General features: G+C 47.6%; 4 protein-coding genes across 4 annotated transcripts; 3 read left to right on the forward strand and 1 right to left on the reverse strand.

Moving 5' to 3' along the window:
- Positions 1-9,324: 9,324 nt before the first annotated feature.
- ENH_00050440 (mog1 protein, putative) lies at positions 9,325-10,546 on the forward strand (the record flags this gene model as incomplete). Its single annotated transcript, XM_013581266.1, has 5 exons — positions 9,325-9,416; positions 9,587-9,700; positions 9,854-9,952; positions 10,136-10,233; positions 10,386-10,546. 5 exons carry the CDS (start codon positions 9,325-9,327, stop codon positions 10,544-10,546), a joined length of 564 nt encoding a protein of 187 aa, XP_013436720.1.
- Positions 10,547-12,862: 2,316 nt separating this feature from the next.
- ENH_00050450 (hypothetical protein, conserved) lies at positions 12,863-13,108 on the forward strand (the record flags this gene model as incomplete). Its single annotated transcript, XM_013581267.1, has 1 exon — positions 12,863-13,108. One exon carries the CDS (start codon positions 12,863-12,865, stop codon positions 13,106-13,108), a length of 246 nt encoding a protein of 81 aa, XP_013436721.1.
- A 674-nt stretch (positions 13,109-13,782) lies between these two features.
- ENH_00050460 (ubiquitin, putative) lies at positions 13,783-14,806 on the reverse strand (the record flags this gene model as incomplete). The annotated part of the gene is made up of 3 exons (XM_013581268.1): positions 13,783-14,125; positions 14,237-14,375; positions 14,512-14,806. The coding sequence occupies 3 exons, from the start codon at positions 14,804-14,806 to the stop codon at positions 13,783-13,785; spliced, it is 777 nt and encodes a 258-aa protein (XP_013436722.1).
- A 1,399-nt stretch (positions 14,807-16,205) lies between these two features.
- ENH_00050470 (Articulin family protein, related) lies at positions 16,206-18,377 on the forward strand (the record flags this gene model as incomplete). The annotated part of the gene is made up of 5 exons (XM_013581269.1): positions 16,206-16,516; positions 16,629-17,107; positions 17,214-17,395; positions 17,539-17,752; positions 17,902-18,377. 5 exons carry the CDS (start codon positions 16,206-16,208, stop codon positions 18,375-18,377), a joined length of 1,662 nt encoding a protein of 553 aa, XP_013436723.1.
- Positions 18,378-18,385: the final 8 nt, after the last annotated feature.

Genomic DNA, 18,385 nt, shown 5'->3' on the forward strand with positions numbered 1-18,385 from the left:
GCGAAGAATGGGAGCAACCTCAGAAATGCAGTATCAAGAGGGAACTAAAGAGTTCCTGTTCCGCCTCGCCCCTGAGCGTCAACGCTGGCCACCTGCATCTTTTCAAACACTGTATTCGCATTTACGGTAAACATTGATCAATATATCTGCTAAAGATGAAAGCCAATAAGGTCTCGGAACGTGTATCTCAAAACATGATTATGAGGAATGCTTTCAGATTGCCATACCGCATGCTTGCTTTTGGGTGGAACTATTCCACCCGCCAACTCTCCCAAAATATCGCCTGGCCAAAAATGTGTCATCTGATAAACCAATCCGTAGATTCAAAGATGCTTCTGAGTGGCCCGCTGTCCCAGACCCTCTATAGTTAAACACCCATTTAAGGATTTTGTGATAATTCTATTCTGCTTCAGACAATCCTTTTCCAGCCGCATTTTTATACCAGTTACACTCGCCGTTAGCTTGCGTCTACAATAGCGATGGTTGCGCCGAGGTCCTTGGCCTTGTGGCGCAATCATGGTTGAATGAAAGCTTGGAATAGTTTTTACTGCATTCATATCGTCACAACAGATGTGACATTGTGCATTTGTTTGAACCGTTATCTGTTGCAAGGAAATATCCACGAGTAGTGAAACATAATCTCTACACTTCTTCTTCGAGCAGCTAGTACATGCATGCACAACTTTTCACTCGAATGCTCAGGAGCTGAGTGATGCTGGCTGTAGGATTCGCAATTTCTTTATAACTCAGTTGTACCCAAGAGAGCACTGTGACATTGGCGTCCCTATGACCTGTCTAATCGTAGATCCAGCACTTGTTAATTAAACCCACCAAGGCATCTCTCTTTTTAGCACGCGCCTTTCGTCTCTTTGACGGAGGGCCCGTGCCTACCCTAGATCTACACTGTGGGGAACTCAGCTTTGTGGTAGATACTAAAAGAAAGTCGCTGTGGGCAGTTGCACGTTATGCAGGGCTAAGCGTAGGCTTCCATGTGCTGTGGGTGGCGTTGTCAGTACGCTCAGTTAGGTGGCAACAGGGTGTCCACTCCCCTGTATTGATCTGCCAACCGTGGCACGGCTACCAAAAGTAACGTGATGACACGGAAGAACAAACAGCAGGTGGTTTTGAATAAAGGGTGAATTCCCTGTATGCCATGACAATTTGTGTCATCAGTGTACAGGAGAAAATTTTTGACAGACACTACGCGGGGGCCTAAAACCTTCTGGTTATATTGTGGCCGCAGGGTGTACACTCGCTCAGTTTGTCAAAAACCCATCAACCGGTGCTACTAAAGCTCTACAGCGCCATTCGCTTGTCATGAATCAAAGTCATGTTGCTTGAGCAACTCCGCCACTTGCTGTGAATTTGTTTTTTGTTTCAAAAAACTATTCCCATATATACCAACGTTGATCCCCCTTGTCACGCGCATGCATGCCAAGCAAGACGGCATCTGCGCACCCCTTGGAATCATTTTGGCCCCTTCCGGAGTTGCAACTGCTACTTATGGAAACATGCAAAGCTGTAGCGGCAACTTTAGCCTAAGATATCCACTTTTGTTAAAACAAGGACTTCAGCAGACAGCACTTCAAATGCACTTGAATTCCACTCAGGCAGATCCACACATAATGGGCGATTCAGACGAAAGACTGAACGGGGACAACAATACACGAAATATAATACATTCACTTCCTGATTAACTTCATTTCGCACTTTAATGGGACTCATCAAAACAAGAAGAAAAGCTGAAGGCGAGGGTCGCAGTTTTAGCAGGTTTTCAAGGCCCAAATAGAGCAAAACTCTTGGCAGTAAAGTATAGCTTGCGGTGCCATTTGTTCAAGTGTGGTGCGTGCTCAGTTCTACCCTTGTGAGTGACTAGCAAAACCCGCTCGGTTCAAGTATCATAATTGGCGCAGGGCACAAAAACGGTAGTGTCGCCGTATATGAGAAAAAAATGCTAGCTACTAGCAAACGCCGAATGAGGACTCTGCGAGTCCTTCTACGAGCTCATGCACAAACTTAGTTCCGCGTCACCAAATCTAGAAAAACTGTCTGCTACTGAAAGCTGAAAATCTGTCTTTTTCAAACAAAAGCCAGGAAATCGGAGAGGCATTAAGTTCTGTCCACAGCCCACGAGAAAACGACAAACTGTCCCATGCGAGCACGTTTGGTTCTCGCTCAATATCAATAGATGCTGTGATCAACCAGCATCAACACATCACTCACGATACTTCACAAACCATCAATATTGGCAAATGGTGGCGCAACGCAGCATCCTCACCCACTAGCAGTTGCACAAATAGGCATGGCACATGCGGTGGAGGAGCCAGCAAATAACGCGTTTCTCGCAACCTAACAGTCCGCATTGAATCTCGATATCCATCTCAGTCGTTCACTTAACGACCGTGCTATGGAGCTCACTGAAAGTTGATGCATGTGGTGGTTTACAGCGCGTGCTTAATAACGCTTTACAACTCCAACTACTCACAACCTGCCGAATGTGAGAAGAGCCTATTTCGCACGCATCTGGCTGTGCAGATATCAGCAAGACAGACTGTAATATTATGCACAAGAGCTACTATGCGACCGCGAGAGCTCTCGTAACCTGAACAACTCAGAACTCCGCAGCGTGGCATCAGTAAAGCCAACTGTAGGCCCGGCACCTACCCAGCAGGCTCCCTCAGCGCACCTTCATGCTTGTCGACTCTGCTGGCAACGCCCCCCTCAAGTGGGAGTGTGTCTAAGCATACCAAGTTACTCTGAAGAAAATGCGCACTACTTGGTGCATCAACCGGTAGGTCGAACTCTCAAACGAAGAATCTTCTGTACGTGATGAAGCTCAAACTCAAAGCGTGTGCCTAACTTCAGACATACGCATCCACGGTACCTAAGTCTACTGACAGCATCTGAGCATTCACGTACTAACCCACATGTCTTGGTTACCGTCGTTCTCTAACTTACGAACATCCACAGTGCGACAGGCCTTCAATTGACGTCGCAGAAAACATTTTAGTTTTTCAGCTAATGCAGTGAAGCACTCTGGAGAAGTCGCCAAACGCCAGGTGACCAGAACACACGTACGCATCATGAAATGCACACGAATTTAGGGATGGTAGCGAGGCTAACCATGAACCACTTGTGGTTCAATGCATTATGCAAAGGAGCACGAACGTTTTCAATTAATTCCGCAGTCTTGGTACTATGTTCTTACCTTAGTCTTGAATTACCTTCTCGTGGGATTCCATGACGCTAAATAGAAGAGTTTTATCATCAATAGGAATGTTTTTTTTCCAATACCCTCAATATCAAATATCACGTCTTTTGCGCTAGGTATAGCTGGCCACCTAGTTTATTTTATACTTTGAATGTAGACGTCACTTATGATTGGCATTCTATGAAACAAAAAATTAATTTTTTTTTTGTAAACTATAAAGACAAAGCAAAAGGATCTGCATCTAGCCTGGGACTTTAATAGGATAACAGCACGTGTGCTGTTGGCCTCTAATGTCAAAATTTTTCGGAGCTTCTGAGGAACGCAGCATCGTGCCTAGGACGTTCTAATTTGCGAGTATTACATATATAGACAAAATTATGTATGTTAGTGCGAAGTAGTGTTAAAAGCATTCGAAAAGGAAACGATAGGAAAATGCGACAAAACGCAATCGCTGTGTAACAAGCCTGACTAAGCGAGCTGGAGAGAGGTACTAGCCAAGCCAAGAAACGTTAACGTGAGAACCTCCAAAAATTCCATGTGTTGGCATTTTCGTACCAATATATGGTATCAAAAGAGGATAAAGTGCGTCGGCGCAAGCCAGAATGGGAAGTAATAATGAATCTTCTAAATATGATTACCCAGTACTGTGGCAAGGCTAGAGTTATTTTGAGACAGAGTAAATAAAATTGCAGACAGGTTGCTATGTAAACAGTCATCGCTTAGAGCGTTTTAAGTAGTACCACTCTAGCTCTAAAATGCATCTTAATCTTTGCATTTAATCGCCCTGTTTAAGTATCTCCGGTAGCTTAGCGGCAAGAATACAGGACTCCGTCATCCTCTCCTATAAAACTACTATCGGCTACACTCTCATGAAGCATTTGTGTCAATAAAAGCACAAAATTACTTTCGTCGTTACACACCAGCTAGAGGACATGTTTCCACCACAATCACAGCAGCACCACATCCTGACACTTGTTACTACTGTGGTTGGGCATGGATGGAGAAAAAGAGGATGATCGTAATAAATCATGAATATGTGATATCATGGATCAGAAACATTCTAACGAAGCCCTTCGAAGCCGCTTCGGGCTATGCTAAAATATCTATAATCCCTCACCTGCTTGTCAGGCAGTACATGATTAGGCAACTATTCCTCGCTAAAACTGAAGCCTTCGGAGACGCTTTAGCGTTCCCTTCAACTAGGCTTTCAGGCTTCAAATGCAGACGTGGGACGGTAGCTTTGCTTGGTAGAAGAGCGCATTCCTCTGCTCCACCAACGAGCAAGGCAGTGGTGGCCTTTGAAACTGGGCCGCTTGATACTGGTACAAACAAGAGGCTGAAGAAGGTAGTGGCTCGGGTGCCGGACATCAGGGCAATGTTTTCCTCCCCCCCACTCCTACAATTCGGTCGGAAAAAAATTCTTAGCTACCCTTTTGAAAGCTGTTCACACGTGAATACATTTCCAGATAATCACCAAGATGAACTCAGGAGCAAAGGCCGCCAGCGTTTTGCACAACCTAGTACTCGAAAGAAAAGCAATAAAAGGAAGGCTACTGTATTGTAACGGACGAGCCCTGACTCTTAGGCTGCGCCGTGGCTGGCTGAGATATATACTGTACATCATTTATATGCTTATGTGCTGATGTATACAAGAATCTTACAAGGAAGGCTGAGGCTTGAAGTCAGTTGTCGATGCTGTGCTTTATGCTGGCGAAAAAGCTGCGTACGCCTGCTTTCGATTTTCTAGTGGTGTATGCAGCCAACATAGAAGAGCAGGCAGGTAAAGCTTATACTGTAGCGGCCATTATTCTTCGTAAAAGAGAATATAGTGCAGTTGCAGGCAGAAATAGAATATCAGAACAGCAACAGAAAAATGAGATATTTCTAGGGCAGCAGCAATAAGTGAGGCTACTAACACGGCTGCAGCATACTTTTTGCTTGAAGGAGAGAATGCTATTTTCTGGAAACAGGCGCCTTCGTTGAGTGTCGATATGAACGATGAACAATGGTTTCACATTTAAAGTCAGTATCCCCACAGTTTCTTCCTCAAGGCTTTTGCACAAACTCAATTAGGTGAACGCTGAGTAGAGACGTAAATGGACTTACACATGGGTAGCATAGTCTTCAGAAAGTCCTATGCCTGTGTACTCTCTGCCCTTGAGTCCAGGCAAGAAGCCCCTGACTAAGAGTAGGCACGCAGTTTTTACTGTGGAGATAGTATTTTCCCGTCAAGCGAAAGCTAAGCGTTCTTTCAAGTAAGCCGTTGAACACTGGATAGCAGCTCACACAGCTATTTACGAGTGGTGCTCTAGTGCAGAGCACTACAATGCCAGATAAGGAATTCAGTGTACTATATTCTAGAGTATGTGCTTTGGTATGCTCAATAGAAATAATTAGTAGGAAAAGACTTTTTTTTAACCTAGCTACAAGGCCTGGAAACTGTCACTGAGCGGCTTTATCAAGAGATATATATAATGGGTACTTCAGTAGAGCGAAAACTACGGCGAGGCCATACCGACGTTACACCTCAGTCGCCTCAATCTTATTTCGCTCATTATACGCTGCGCCCAGCTTTTGCAGTGATCATCGAGAGGATAGAGCCACCTCCTCACATTCCCAATATGAAAATCAGGAGAATTCATGCCCATCGACGCTTTGGGGGGACTCGGTAAATCAAGGCGTCGCGCTAGTTCTCTCGCTCTTTCCGACCTATTTTTCGTTTCCGAATAGCCTTCTATTCTCAAGAAAAAGCAGCTTTCACGGTGGTTGCCTGCCTGGGAGGTATGGATGGCAGTTGCGCTATCCCGTGAGAGGCAAAATGTTTCAGCTGGGGACCTGATGGGAGCCGCCAGTGGCCAGCGGTGTGGTGCAGGTACATTCCAACCCTCTTGATATAAGTTGTTGTTTTTTCTGTCTATCACTGTGCATGTTCTACGATTTTGCTAGTAGAAGGCCCATAGGACCTCTTTTAGGGAACTGTCTGCCGTGCCAGAGCAGAGGAGGAGAGTCGAGGTCTCGAAGTGTCTAGTCAGCGAAGGTCGAATTTGATAGGGGCTAGGGAGAACACTTTACTTCATAAAGAGAGTCTTTTGAATCCTTGCTGCGTCATGTCACGGAGGGGCCTGCTGATGCTACATAGCAAGGCTCATGGAGACCGGAGATTTCTGTGGATAGGGGGGAAAAGCGCTACTGTGGGCAAATACACTACAGAAGCAAATATGCCCACTAGAGGGTTGCTGGAGACCTGAGGAGTGCCAGGTCTGTGGTGAGCTGCGTCAGGCCTGGTTCCTTCGTGTCTCCTGTTTTGGTGACGTCGGCTTACGCTTTTCTAAACTCGCTGCATTCACCGTTCGAGCACTGAATGGAAAACACAATTACTGCAGGTCCTAATTTAAAGGGTTACTTCTGTTTCCTCCCAATACTTCTCCTTTGTTGCTTGGGGCTTTTTCGCTGGCTTTTTCGCTGCAACTCCGGTGCCTTTTCCAGGCCCAAACCCTAGGCCTAGCTGCAGAGTCCAGTAAGCCTTATCACCTCAAGAGTAACTCCTTCTGCGTGATATTTAATTCTACTTGTACACTTAGGGCCAATCCGCATAGTTAGGCACAAGTCATATTTCTAGTCCCTTTTTCCGTGAAAGGGAGACTATGAAAGACCTGACGTCTGGTTTCAACCCCTTAAGTGGGATCGGTGTCTCGGCAACTGAGTCAGCCCCAAAACCTTAGTAAACGGCTGGCGCTCGTATCCGGTTGGCGGTCCTAGCGGGCTGGCGCTCATAGGTAGCTGGCTCCAGTGGCTAGTCGCTGTATATATAGCCTAATTTCGCCTGATCAATACTGATGTCGCATTCTTTCCTGTTCTTTCCGCGGAACAGGTCACTGTAGGCTCACTATAGGCGCACCAGGGAACCGTTATAGTGCCTGTGCACTGCAGTTTCCAATCCAGCGGGGTAGGCGTTAGTCAAACAAGGGCAGCCAACGCCGCATCAGCACTAAAAAAGGTAAAATCAAGCTTTGATTCCTGTGCCAGTCTTGGCAAAGCAAAATTAAAAAGAAATCACTCCTCAAGGCTTCAGTACAAAAGGCCAAACCGGCAATTATTACTGGAGGCTACAGACTCTCCCTACACAAACCAGCACTGCTGCCGCTCGGGCAACGGCACTGACCGATTCTACGGTAATCTTTTCTTGGCGTAAGAGCAGAATATGTTCAAACAACTAATAGGAACTCACCTACCCGTTGGAAGATACCTACCCTGTTCTGCCGTTTTCTGATGCAATCGGCTGCTGTTTCTTCACTAAGGATCACCCACCGTGTGCTTCTGCAGAGTCGTAGATGGATACCTTCAGCTTTGGGCAAGACCGAAAGTGTTTTGCATAACAACACCTTTTGGTGATATTCTTCTAGTTTGCATTAAGTGACTTTTCACTTTTGCCTCTTTCTAAACACACAAGACCAAGTGGAGATGCTTAGACAAAGCCTGTTAAAAGAAAGCTTTCCTGCCTTACTAAAAGTGAAGGCAATCAGCTGCTTACTCGACAATCATAAGTGAGGCTTACTCTTCGTAGAAAGGCGCATACCTGTGGTAAAGGCCAAAAAGCTGTTCTGCGGCTGATTTGGAGATCTGCTGTTCAGCATCTCAGTATTGTTCTGTCTAACTTTCCTCTAAGTTAGGTAGGACCTTACTAACGTCAAGAGCGCTCTCAAAATAAAAACCAGTTTGTCTTTGGACTGCAAAACTGTAAAAGAATAAGAAGCTTGCTACTAGAGAACAAACTGTGAACAGGAAATGGAAAAGAAGGCTTCACCTGTTCCTCAATAAAAAAGCAGTGAACTTGGGCGAGGTGTTAGCTTCGAAGCACTGCCTCTAGTGACCGACCACACCGTCTCTATATTTTTCGTAGGGGAGCTTAGTTGGTAGGAAGAGAGAAAAAACAGTTGCATATGGGGGAAGCTATATGGCACACTGTCTTAACCCCACGGAACTGGGCACCTGACAAATACTTCCAGCTGGTATTCATTGTTAAACGCCCAACCTAGCCTTCACCTCGTTCTTCTACTCAGTCCATTAGGGGTACGGTCACATGAATCGTCATGCGAAGGCGCCGAACGAACAACTCGTGAGATTGGTTGCTTTTGCTTGACAAGAATTTTTGGTTCAATTTCTTCTCGCGGGCGTGGGCTGCTGGAATTATGTGAGAATGCAAGCAAATTCGCGTTGAATCTCGAACAAAAATGGAAAGAATAACTCAATGGAAGAAAGCAGGAGAACAGGGAAGCTGGAGATTTGGCTTTTAGCCTCTAAAGCCCACTAACGTCAAAAAACGGACCTTGACATGCCAACGAAGCTGGCGAAAAAAAAGAAAATTCCAGGCTAACAAGCTGTGCAAAACAGCTCAAAAAGATCCAACTGGGTGTATGGATCCTCATGCACGGAATCAGTACTACGAAAACGTCCGTAACACTGTTAGAACCCCTGCAACATCCAGCATTCAGCTCGAGGGAGGCAGCGCAACGACTGCAGCGGGGAAAACTGCAACAAACTAGAGCAAGCAAGAATGCCCTGAGGCTCGTGGGACATTCAGAGAAACTGGCAGTGCAGGAAATTTAGTAGCTATCGAGACCAAACATGCCCATACTGGAGTTGTAACCGCGGTTCAGTCCCCAAAGAGACAGCTGGGCCCACTGCTCATTCAGGCAGACAGCGTGCAATTGCAGAACAAAATAACTTTCGCTTATTTGGGAATCGACTTGCAGTAAGCTGCTCATGACAGGTATACGAGCAGAAGAGAGGACAGCGAAGCGCGCCCATCGTGCAATGGGGAACCTCCAACCGTGTGCTGATGATCTCAGGGCCTCAGTTGGTATTATTGCTTGAATTTCCATTCTAATGCTTTTGCTTGTTATCAATGCAGTTTTAGCGTCATCTCTGTTACGGCTGCTTTCTCTTCCAGTTTCTCTGACCGCTGGCATGCCAAGTAGCGCACGGTAAACCCCAGAGGTGTTGCAACGTAACTCGAAGAGCCGTCTTCACACCTTATCTTCCCAAATAAGCTCTATTTTAATTTCTGAATTGTATAAAATTTGGCGCCTTACGACGCGTACTGCCACGCAAACATGTCGGCGCCTGGGGGCGATGGCGGTTGGATTCGCTCCCTTTTCGGGGGCGCAATGACCTGTGACATTCCAGAATTTTTGGATGACATGAGGTAGGTGTGTTTACTGCGGCTTTTTCTAGTATATAGCTGGCATTCCACCTCAGTTGGCGCAGCTGTGTGCCTCTAGGACTACTGCTGAATACTCAAACTGGTGTCTACTGAAAATTCCAAAACTTACTCAAAAATACAGACCCTGCGAATGGCGTGCTGTTGGACTGCAGCAAAATAATGATTGTTCCTGACCAGCAAGAGGCGTTCGTTAACGACGATGGGAGCATAAGTGTCATCATCGAGGTACTGGAACATCAACCGGTGCCGGACACACAGGCTGCCGAGTGGGTCGACCCATTTTTCTCATGTTGAAGGCAACATCATTCGGGACATTGTCTGCAGAGTGTTCGCTCAATGTTGCTTAGCCGATACGCGGTACGCGCCCGTCTTCATGTCATGTAGTACAGCTCTGTGGGCGGAGCTTTGGATCGTAACAGGTTCTTTTTCAACGACCTCATGGCTGAAAACTCCTCTCTGTCCTCAAGAATCTTGGATACGTCGATTGTGCCCAAGGAAGAGCCCCCCATGCAAGGACAGTGAGAAAACTTGAAGGAACTGGATGTCCAGAGAAATTGCAACATTCAAAAAAGCTGTCCTTGTCCTACGATACCAGCCACGTACCTTCACGCATTTCGTTTGGATTGTAGAGGCCGAGTAAAGTGCAGCCGCCAAATTGGGCATTGCTAGGAGTGTGCCTTTGGTTTTTTTTTGTTCAACAGCGCGCTTGCATTTCTTAAGGGGGAGTTCCAAGTTCAGAAGAAACGTGCTGCAAGGCCTGACCACGTACTGGTGCGGCTGGCAATCGTACGAATCCCAGGTTCGCTATATTCGGTACAACCTGTAAATGGGTTTCCTCGTGAGTAGTCATGGGGTCTTGAGCATCCAAGTCCATGAGGAGTCAAAGTTCATTGCCTTGCCTCATGCCGTTTATGTAGGCATTTCGGCGTGTTTTGTCTACGTTCCATTCAGAGCACCGCGCGGATATAGTCATCTCCATGAACGAAAGAGTAACTGAAACTGCGGACGGACATGGGAATCATGCAGAAATAGGCGCAGCAGGATCATTGGATGACGCATTTCGCCTAATTGTTGAATCATTTAGAATCCTCGACTATGGTTTATTTACTTAGTGGGGTATGCATCCCACGCTGGGTGTTGGGGTGTACAACCGCACCAAAGATAGAAACCCCCACATGGCGAGGCACAATCCGTTTGAATTCGCCTTCAGCCTCATTGCTTCACAATTGCGAGATCCCTGAGACGGATCATGATCTTTCACGTGAAATATAATTGTTTTTGTGGCACAACAGATATTTAACACTGGAAAGGTCGTCACTGGTGTCATCCTGTTGGCTGCATCATTGGACTACCGTGCAAAGTAACAGGAGGACTTCTCTATTTTTTTAATATATATACAATTCTCTTGGAGCTGCATGCGTTGATCCGTTGCTTAGTTCGAGCAGTGTGAGATCAGCCATCAACCGGCTAAAATCATGCTCAAGCTCTGGGCATGGTCCTGGTACCAGACGCTAACATTATGTGCAGCAACAACCGTTGACCTCGGCTTCCCACAAGGCATTATGGGTCTATTTGGCTTGCAGATGAGGCCACACGGAAAATCAGTAGGCAATTTGAGCTTCGGAGGATCACAGAACTGCAATTTTTCTGATTTCAAAGGCAGTTTCCCGTGACTCGCGCTTCCTGTCTGTGCAGACAGATGCAGCGGAGGATTCGTTAACTGATAGGCACGATGATATCCGGGCTCAGTTCGAGGTTATTTTTTTGCACTGGCCTTAAGAGTGCCCGGCTAAACGCAAGCGTTCAGGTGTTGAATACAGACCGGTACGACCAGCTGCTTTTGTCGGCACGACGGAAACGCCACTCAGCTGCCCAGATATTGGCGGCTGCAAAACGTGAGGACTTACCTCTCTGAGATACACGACAGTCTACTTAACGAATATACCAGGTAGTGGAGCGGGGCCTCCAGAGCGGCCATTTGACGGTGGGAAGGAAGTTGCAACGGGCACTTCGGAGGAGGTGTCAACATTGAGAGCGTATGCCACCGATACGAACGAGTTCTTTACAGTGTAGCACCCTTACGTGCATTGATTGCTTAGCTACAACATGAAACAAGCGGCTCTCCTGCAAGCCGAGGCTGAGAATGAGGAGCGTATGTTAGCTGCTCTTCATGGGTTGCTCTATCCTAGATATCTGCTGAACGGCAGGTGAAGCGATGCGAATAAAGTCGATGGTGGAAGCTGTTAGGCTGTCTTTGTCCAGCGGTGAAGAAGGCTCTTTGCCAGGTATGACTGGGCATTCGCCCTCCGTTTCTGCGAGTTGAGCACTTCATAGGCGCCCCCTGCAGAATGTGAAATTCTGAAAATAGGGCCCCTGATCTTTGTTCCTGATGTAAGCCCGTGGTCTGTAATGCTGGCGTGGCTGTTCGCCTACTGATACTCCTGCGTGCTCTTTCCAGCCTGACGAGCTTCTGCACAATAATTCGAGGTCAGTTCTTCGCAGCCTCTTCCGCAGTGCGCCCTAGTATTCCCCACTAGCAACATGGCGCAAGTCACTGGATCGGCGCTCACTTTGTACCACAACAAAGAGCTCAAAAAGTTGGACACTTTCTAGCTTCTGCTGTCGCCGCAATTTACAACCAACCACTTTTTCTTCTGAGCAGCACTTACTTTTGGGAAGGCGTGGAACTCCCTGTCAAAGCAACTGAAGATTCTCCCAACTGTGGGGCTGTCTGTACTTCACAACTCCTTGCAGTTATGAAAATCGTGCTCCCGTTTCAGGTCTCGCATTTCACTATAGAGCGTCAGAGCAAGTGCTCTGTGCAACTTCGCCAAGTGCTCGTGATAGTTGGATCGACGGTGAGCTGTTGCAGCATGGGGGCCTTACGAGCCATATCTAGTGCATGTGACGGTCTCAGCTTTCACTGAGGCGTGGTTCTGTAGACATATGGGCATTAAGGGTAAGACGGTTTTTGGCGTATGGTTGTTCTGTGGTAGAGTACGCTTTGGAATATCAGGGACTCTGCCGAGCATTAAAGGTGCTGAACGAGGTACTGTTTATTCTGGCCATCCACATTCTGCAATTTGCTTTACATTACACTACGCGGCAGAAGCACAGCTTGAAGTCATTCCTCCTGTTAGTTGTTGGAGCTTTTCAGCATACATTTTAAAGGTATTTCACCTGCTTCCAAGCAGCCACCGCAGAAGCCTGAAGAAGGCACCAACGCTGCGGTGAATGTCGATTTCTCTGTCGATGCCAATCATAAGATCAGAGTGAAGGCAAGTGCTAGCCATCCAACACAAACCAAATCCTCGTACAAAGCGTGCTTCGCAACAGGTGAATGGCACGGAGCACCCTGCGGGTAAGGACGAGATGTTCTAACTAATACCTCTGACACCACGAATACGCATCTTCTAGGAGAGCGCATTATGCTGGATACCCAAAAACTCGCAAAAGAGGCCGCCGCACAGGCGGAGGAACAGGCCGTAACTAAAGCAGCAATGGAAATATCCAAGCGGGCGGAAAAAGTAGCAACCAGTGGCAAAGCAATAGAGAGCTCTGAATATACCCCATCCAATGAAGGAATGGAAGCGGATTCGGGGGAATTGAATGTGCCGACAGAAACAACAGAAACAGAAGAAGAAAGCGACGAAGAAGACTTGCCAGACGAATAGTTGCCACTTGTTCCGTACCTTCGGCTGGACTGTGTGGACTACTCATGAAACAGTCTTAACACCGCAACTCAGTGCCAGCCTACCATGAGTCTCCATCCTTCTTTTGATGGAACTGGCCACAGTGGCTTGAATGGCTTGCTTGTGCTTGCTAAAGAAAACGGCAAAGCAATAATAAGCGGAATGATGCTGATACACAATTGAGTAGGGGCAATCTCTCAATAGTTTTTGAACGCCTCGCAGAAGTATGGAGCTTCTGCCTTAAGTTTTGGTCTTTGAGAAAGTCTGAAGTGCTGCCTAGAGATGGAAGTGCGCAGCATTGCTTCGAAGCACAGGGTTCCAAATGCAAGCAGAAATAGAGGGCACGAGACACACAGAAAAGAATGTGCTGCAGATGAGCCACGAGCACCTCAAAGAATCTGCATTTTGTTCTGGTCTCTGAAGTGCTGACCAAAAGTGGAAGTGTGTAACATTGCTTTGAAGCACAAGGCTCGCAATGCGAGCAAAAATGAAGGACACAGGCACACAGGATGGGCTGCGTTGCAGATAAACCTCTAAAAATGGGACGCAGGAGCTCTACGCTGCTGCAGAAAAACACCTGTTCCAAAGCTTACGTAGCAGGCGTGCGCAGTTGGGACGTCTATGTTGCTGCTTATACGCGGGTTACTAAACGCCTATCACTCTGAAGCCTGTGCGGGCTTCGACTCGGCTTCTTGCTCTGTGTTATTCTGGGGATCATCCCCATTACCTTCCACCGACCCCTGAACTTGCTCTACTGACGGATCTGCTGCGGAGCCTTCGACTGCAGCCTGTTCTTGTTCGCCTTCTGCTTCTTTCTCTTCCTTCGGGGGGGCATCTCCAGCCGGCTGGTTGGCCTGCTTGCGCGGTTTTGCCCAGTAACAGCAATCAACGAGTATGGTTACGGTACTATTGTTCTTCATCCCCGCGTCCTTCAGGACTTGTGAGTCGTCAAACAACATGTTGTTGTTAAATGTGAGCCTGATCTTATCCGCGCTATACCTGGAATAAACAATCGGTCGCAGGCACCTCATTGACAACGTACTCACGGGCCGCAATAAACAGCATTCAGGAAACAGAAATGCGTCTATAACGATTCGCGACCTTCTTTACCTGTCCGGGTCGTCTAGTTCCTCGGCAACTCTTTGTTTAAGGTCGCCCACTGTTTCATGGGAGGCGATGGTCACATTTATTGTCTGGCGACAAAGGAAAGACCAGATCGGAATGCAGACGCAAGCTCCGGCTCCACAGTCTGCAGACACATAGAACTAGTTGCGTGGAATTTGTTTTCTAAACAGAGCACAGACAGGCATAAAGGTAGGCTTGGCTTCCAACGCCGACAGGGAGGGGTGCAGGACCAAAACCTACACAGAGGAGGAAGCACTCACTCTGGAGAGTTTTAACCTTGAGATTTAGATCCACACGTTCGTACACATCTACCGATAGCTTTGACCTGCCAGACTTGTTGTAATCCTTGAGTAGTTTGTCGTCCCGTAAAACGAGAGAACCGATGAACAGTAGTATGGACTCTGGCTTCAAGTCAGAGGCATCCAAAGCTTGAATTACAGACTTTTTCACTTCAATTATAGGCGAGGTCATCTGTATATGGGGTAGCTCAAACTTCTTCCCATTGTTGCCCTTGGTCCAGTCACTTAGGACCAGCGTCACTTCCGTGGTCGGCATCTTGTTGTATAGAGATACAACAGCTGAAAAAAGACAGAATAGCAACAGTAAAACGTATTTATAGCGCAGGAAAACTTGCGAAACAAAGTGAGCTTCGGATTCGCTGTGAGCTGGGATGAGCGCAGCGGCGCTGTAGTGGGATAAGTAGATGCAGTCTGCGGGCACTCACGGGCTCAAAATAGCTTTCCTAGGCTTTCCAAATATCCAAAAGTGTTATAAATGGCAAAAGGTTGAAGTTTGGAATCAGTGAGCTCTCTTCAGGGAGACATGACAGGAGGTTGCGATCGCCTCGGGGTTCAACCGTCGTGGGCGTGGACAGCCGCAGCTCAGCAGCAACCTGACTTGAACCACTGCAGTTTGCTCAAACCCCATATCTAGCCACTAAAAATTAAAAGTTACAAGCACTTCTATTCCAACGTATCTTGCTGATGTGGCAACTTTGGCTCTAAAATTTGATCTCTTCCCTGACCAAGTCCCTGTGGCTAACGAGCATAAAGCAAGCTGCATCAGGAGGCCGATTTAAAGTCGAGTTTGAGGGGAATGGAGACTTTTTTGAGCTCCTGAGTAACGATTATTTTGAGTGGTGTGGGTTATCACTACTGTGGTGAGCTCTTGTGACTAAGAAAACTCAGAAGGGCTCGGTGGTGGTCGTCGTCGCAGCCGCCGATGCTCGTCAAGCCCTGGCTTGCTGTGGGTAAGCTCGCTGCCTGGCTGAGCCACTTCCATGACTTCACAGAAACTGTTCTTTGAGGGGAAAAAACGAACTTTTCCTCGAAGGCGGTGGAATATCAGAGACTCTTGTCGAAGATCATTGTTAACTCGGTGGGTTATGCACAACCAACACGTCGCCGACACCGCAGTTCAGCCTTCGTCGACGTTTTAGAATTTTCGGCCTGCAGGGGATTTCCAGAAAATACATATACCTTTTCATGTCATCTCGCATAGTAAATTGGTTTATATATGAGGAGTATATCCAAGGAAGCTGCAAGAAGGATGCAGGATGCAGAAAAGATGTGTGCCCGCCGTCTCATCCAACTGGCGAGGCATCGCGCGAGCGGGATGCCATCCCACCATAATGTGATAAACTGCAGGCTTCCGTTCAAGCCGACTGTTTCTAGATTATGTGTGCATGACTCTCATGGTGGGAAGATTTGTGTGACTCTTCCTGTTTGTCTTCGTGCTCTCGTCTCGGGGTATCATCGACTGGCTGGTTCGACAGACGGCCATGCATTTACCGCGAGGAAACTGCAAGCCTGATTGGCAAGTCTTAACTGACATATTTCATCACGAATTTTCATTCGAGTCCTGTGTCCTGCGTGCGTTCTTAGGACTCATTTTAGCGTGCCTGTCCTAAATCCCTATTGAGGTTACACCATTTGGCGTTCTTGGAGCTAGGAAGATGTCTCAAGAAGCCTCCGGATGCGGCACTGTGCCGTTTTGCGGGTCACTCACCTGCGACGCTGTCAGCTGCGAGGCTGAACAGGTGCAGCGCGCACATATTCGCCTGCAGGCTGACCAGCCGGTCGTCCCTGTGCCTGTCTATCAGGAAATCCAGAAACGGGATAAGTACATAGAGGTTCCCCAAGTGGAAGTCAAGGATTCCATTGTTCCAAAAGTTTACAACCAATCTGCCGTCCACGATGTTCCCAAAGTACATGTAGAATGTGGCGAGAAGAACGTTGCCATTGAAAGCGAAAAAATCGTAGAGAGGTGAGGTTTCTCCCTCCCGTTTCCGCGCTAACAGCAGTACACATATTTGTGCTAGCAATTGAAGACTATTTGGAGCTTTAAGGAAGACGCAGTTTGCTGAATGTTCCTGCAGAGAAGTCGATGTTCCAATCCACGTGGGCTATGCGCCACAGTTTGTCCCCAAGTGGGATATTCGTGAAGTGCCGAGGCCGGTGCCTAAGTACGAGGGTGAGCAACAAGTTATTGAGGTAGAAGTTCCCCAAATCGAATACAAGGATACTTATGTGGAGAAGGAGGTGGTCGTGGACATCAAGGAAAAAATTGTCCCCAAGGTGACAGAAGTCGTCAAGGAAGTAGAGGTGATGCAATATGAATGGAAGGAAAAGTACCAGGATGTCCCAGTATACAAATACGTGCCAAAATTCGACGTGGAGCTTGACTGTCCCCCGCCTCTGATTGTACCGTACACGGAGACTCGTTATGTCCAAGATGAACCTGAAACGTCGAACCCGTACTGCGGTTGGTCAGCATGTTGCACGAAAGTGCACCAGGAGCCTCATATCAAAACAGTAGAAACAGCGGTCCGCAGCGAGCAACAACGGCTCTACCCAGGTACAATGTCGCTCTCTCTTAGCCCCATTGAGCAGTCGCGGCGCTCAGCGCTCAACGGGTGTGAGCATCAGTGGGTCTGTAGTGTGTTCTACTTGTAATGGTCCAGGCTCTGCCCACCTAAGTGAAGCAAACGTGAAGTATCCTGGCAATCAAGATTTTTCCACGCATTTCCAGAAGAACACGGAGGAACGCGTTCTTAGAGGAAGTAGCGTCATTGATGGTCCTGTTCGTCAGGCGACTTTATCCCAGCTTACGCCGGGCCCTGTTTTTCCACGGCCTACTCCCCAGGTGAGACTCCATGCCAACAGTGCAAACAATGCCCGCTTTTATACGCAAATCTTGAGCGCGCTCAGTGTGAGCAATGCTCTAGCCTCCTCTCGATACGCAACGCATATGTTGACGCTGTTCTGTTCACGGGGTGCTTTTCTTAGGTTGGTGCGTCTGAGAAGCCAAAGAGCAGTGGCGCTCGTTTAAGCGATAAAAAGCCCAGCTTCTGGAGCTGGCTGACTGGAAAAAAGGAGGAGCCAGAGACGCCGACCCAAGTCAGCAAGTTCGGATACCCCGAAAACATGCCATCAGATTTCGCTGCCGCATTTCAGAACCAAGGTTCCGCTGACGCTGGGGAACCACAGCCAAATCCAACAGGTGAGAAACATGTGGTGAAGACTGTCTTAAGGTCTTTCGTCTTGTAGCGAAAGGGCTCGCTCAAAGTATTGGGCACAGTTTTGTCCGGTCTGAGGATGCACGCACGCCCATAGCTTTGCTTTGTGTTGACGCTTCATGTGTGATTACAGAGCTTGGAGGGGTTCCAGATGAGAAGGATAAGCAGTCTGACGAGCTGGAACCAACTGTTGTTTACCGCGGCGCAGTGAATAAGCCCCCTGAATACGGCGGCGAGCTTGACCCGATTTCCTTCAAGTTGCACGCCATAGAAATCCATCAGTTCGTCCCCCTTCCTAACATGGAAGCCCCAGAATTTGTGAAGGCACTCTCGAACGGCATCATGACAAGTGACGTTTCTGGTCTCGAAAAGTTCTTTGGTGGCCATGTGCCTCCTGGATGGGCTGACCCCGACATCACTGGTATTCCCGCTACCACAATGAGCGACATTCTGTCAGGAAATGCCCAGAACGTTGCAGTTATGAGCCCATTGGTGTGCCAGCTGTCTTCACAATTTGCAAAGCAGGGTTTTGTGCCCGGAGGTACACAAGAAATGACACAAGTTGGATCCTTCAAACGTAATACTTCCCAACCCCAGCCTCAGTCCTGAGTGGTGAA

The sequence above is a fragment of the Eimeria necatrix genome, genomic scaffold, assembly GCF_000499385.1.
Source record: "Eimeria necatrix Houghton genomic scaffold, Enh_scaff39, whole genome shotgun sequence".
NCBI classification, from domain to species: domain Eukaryota; phylum Apicomplexa; class Conoidasida; order Eucoccidiorida; family Eimeriidae; genus Eimeria; species Eimeria necatrix.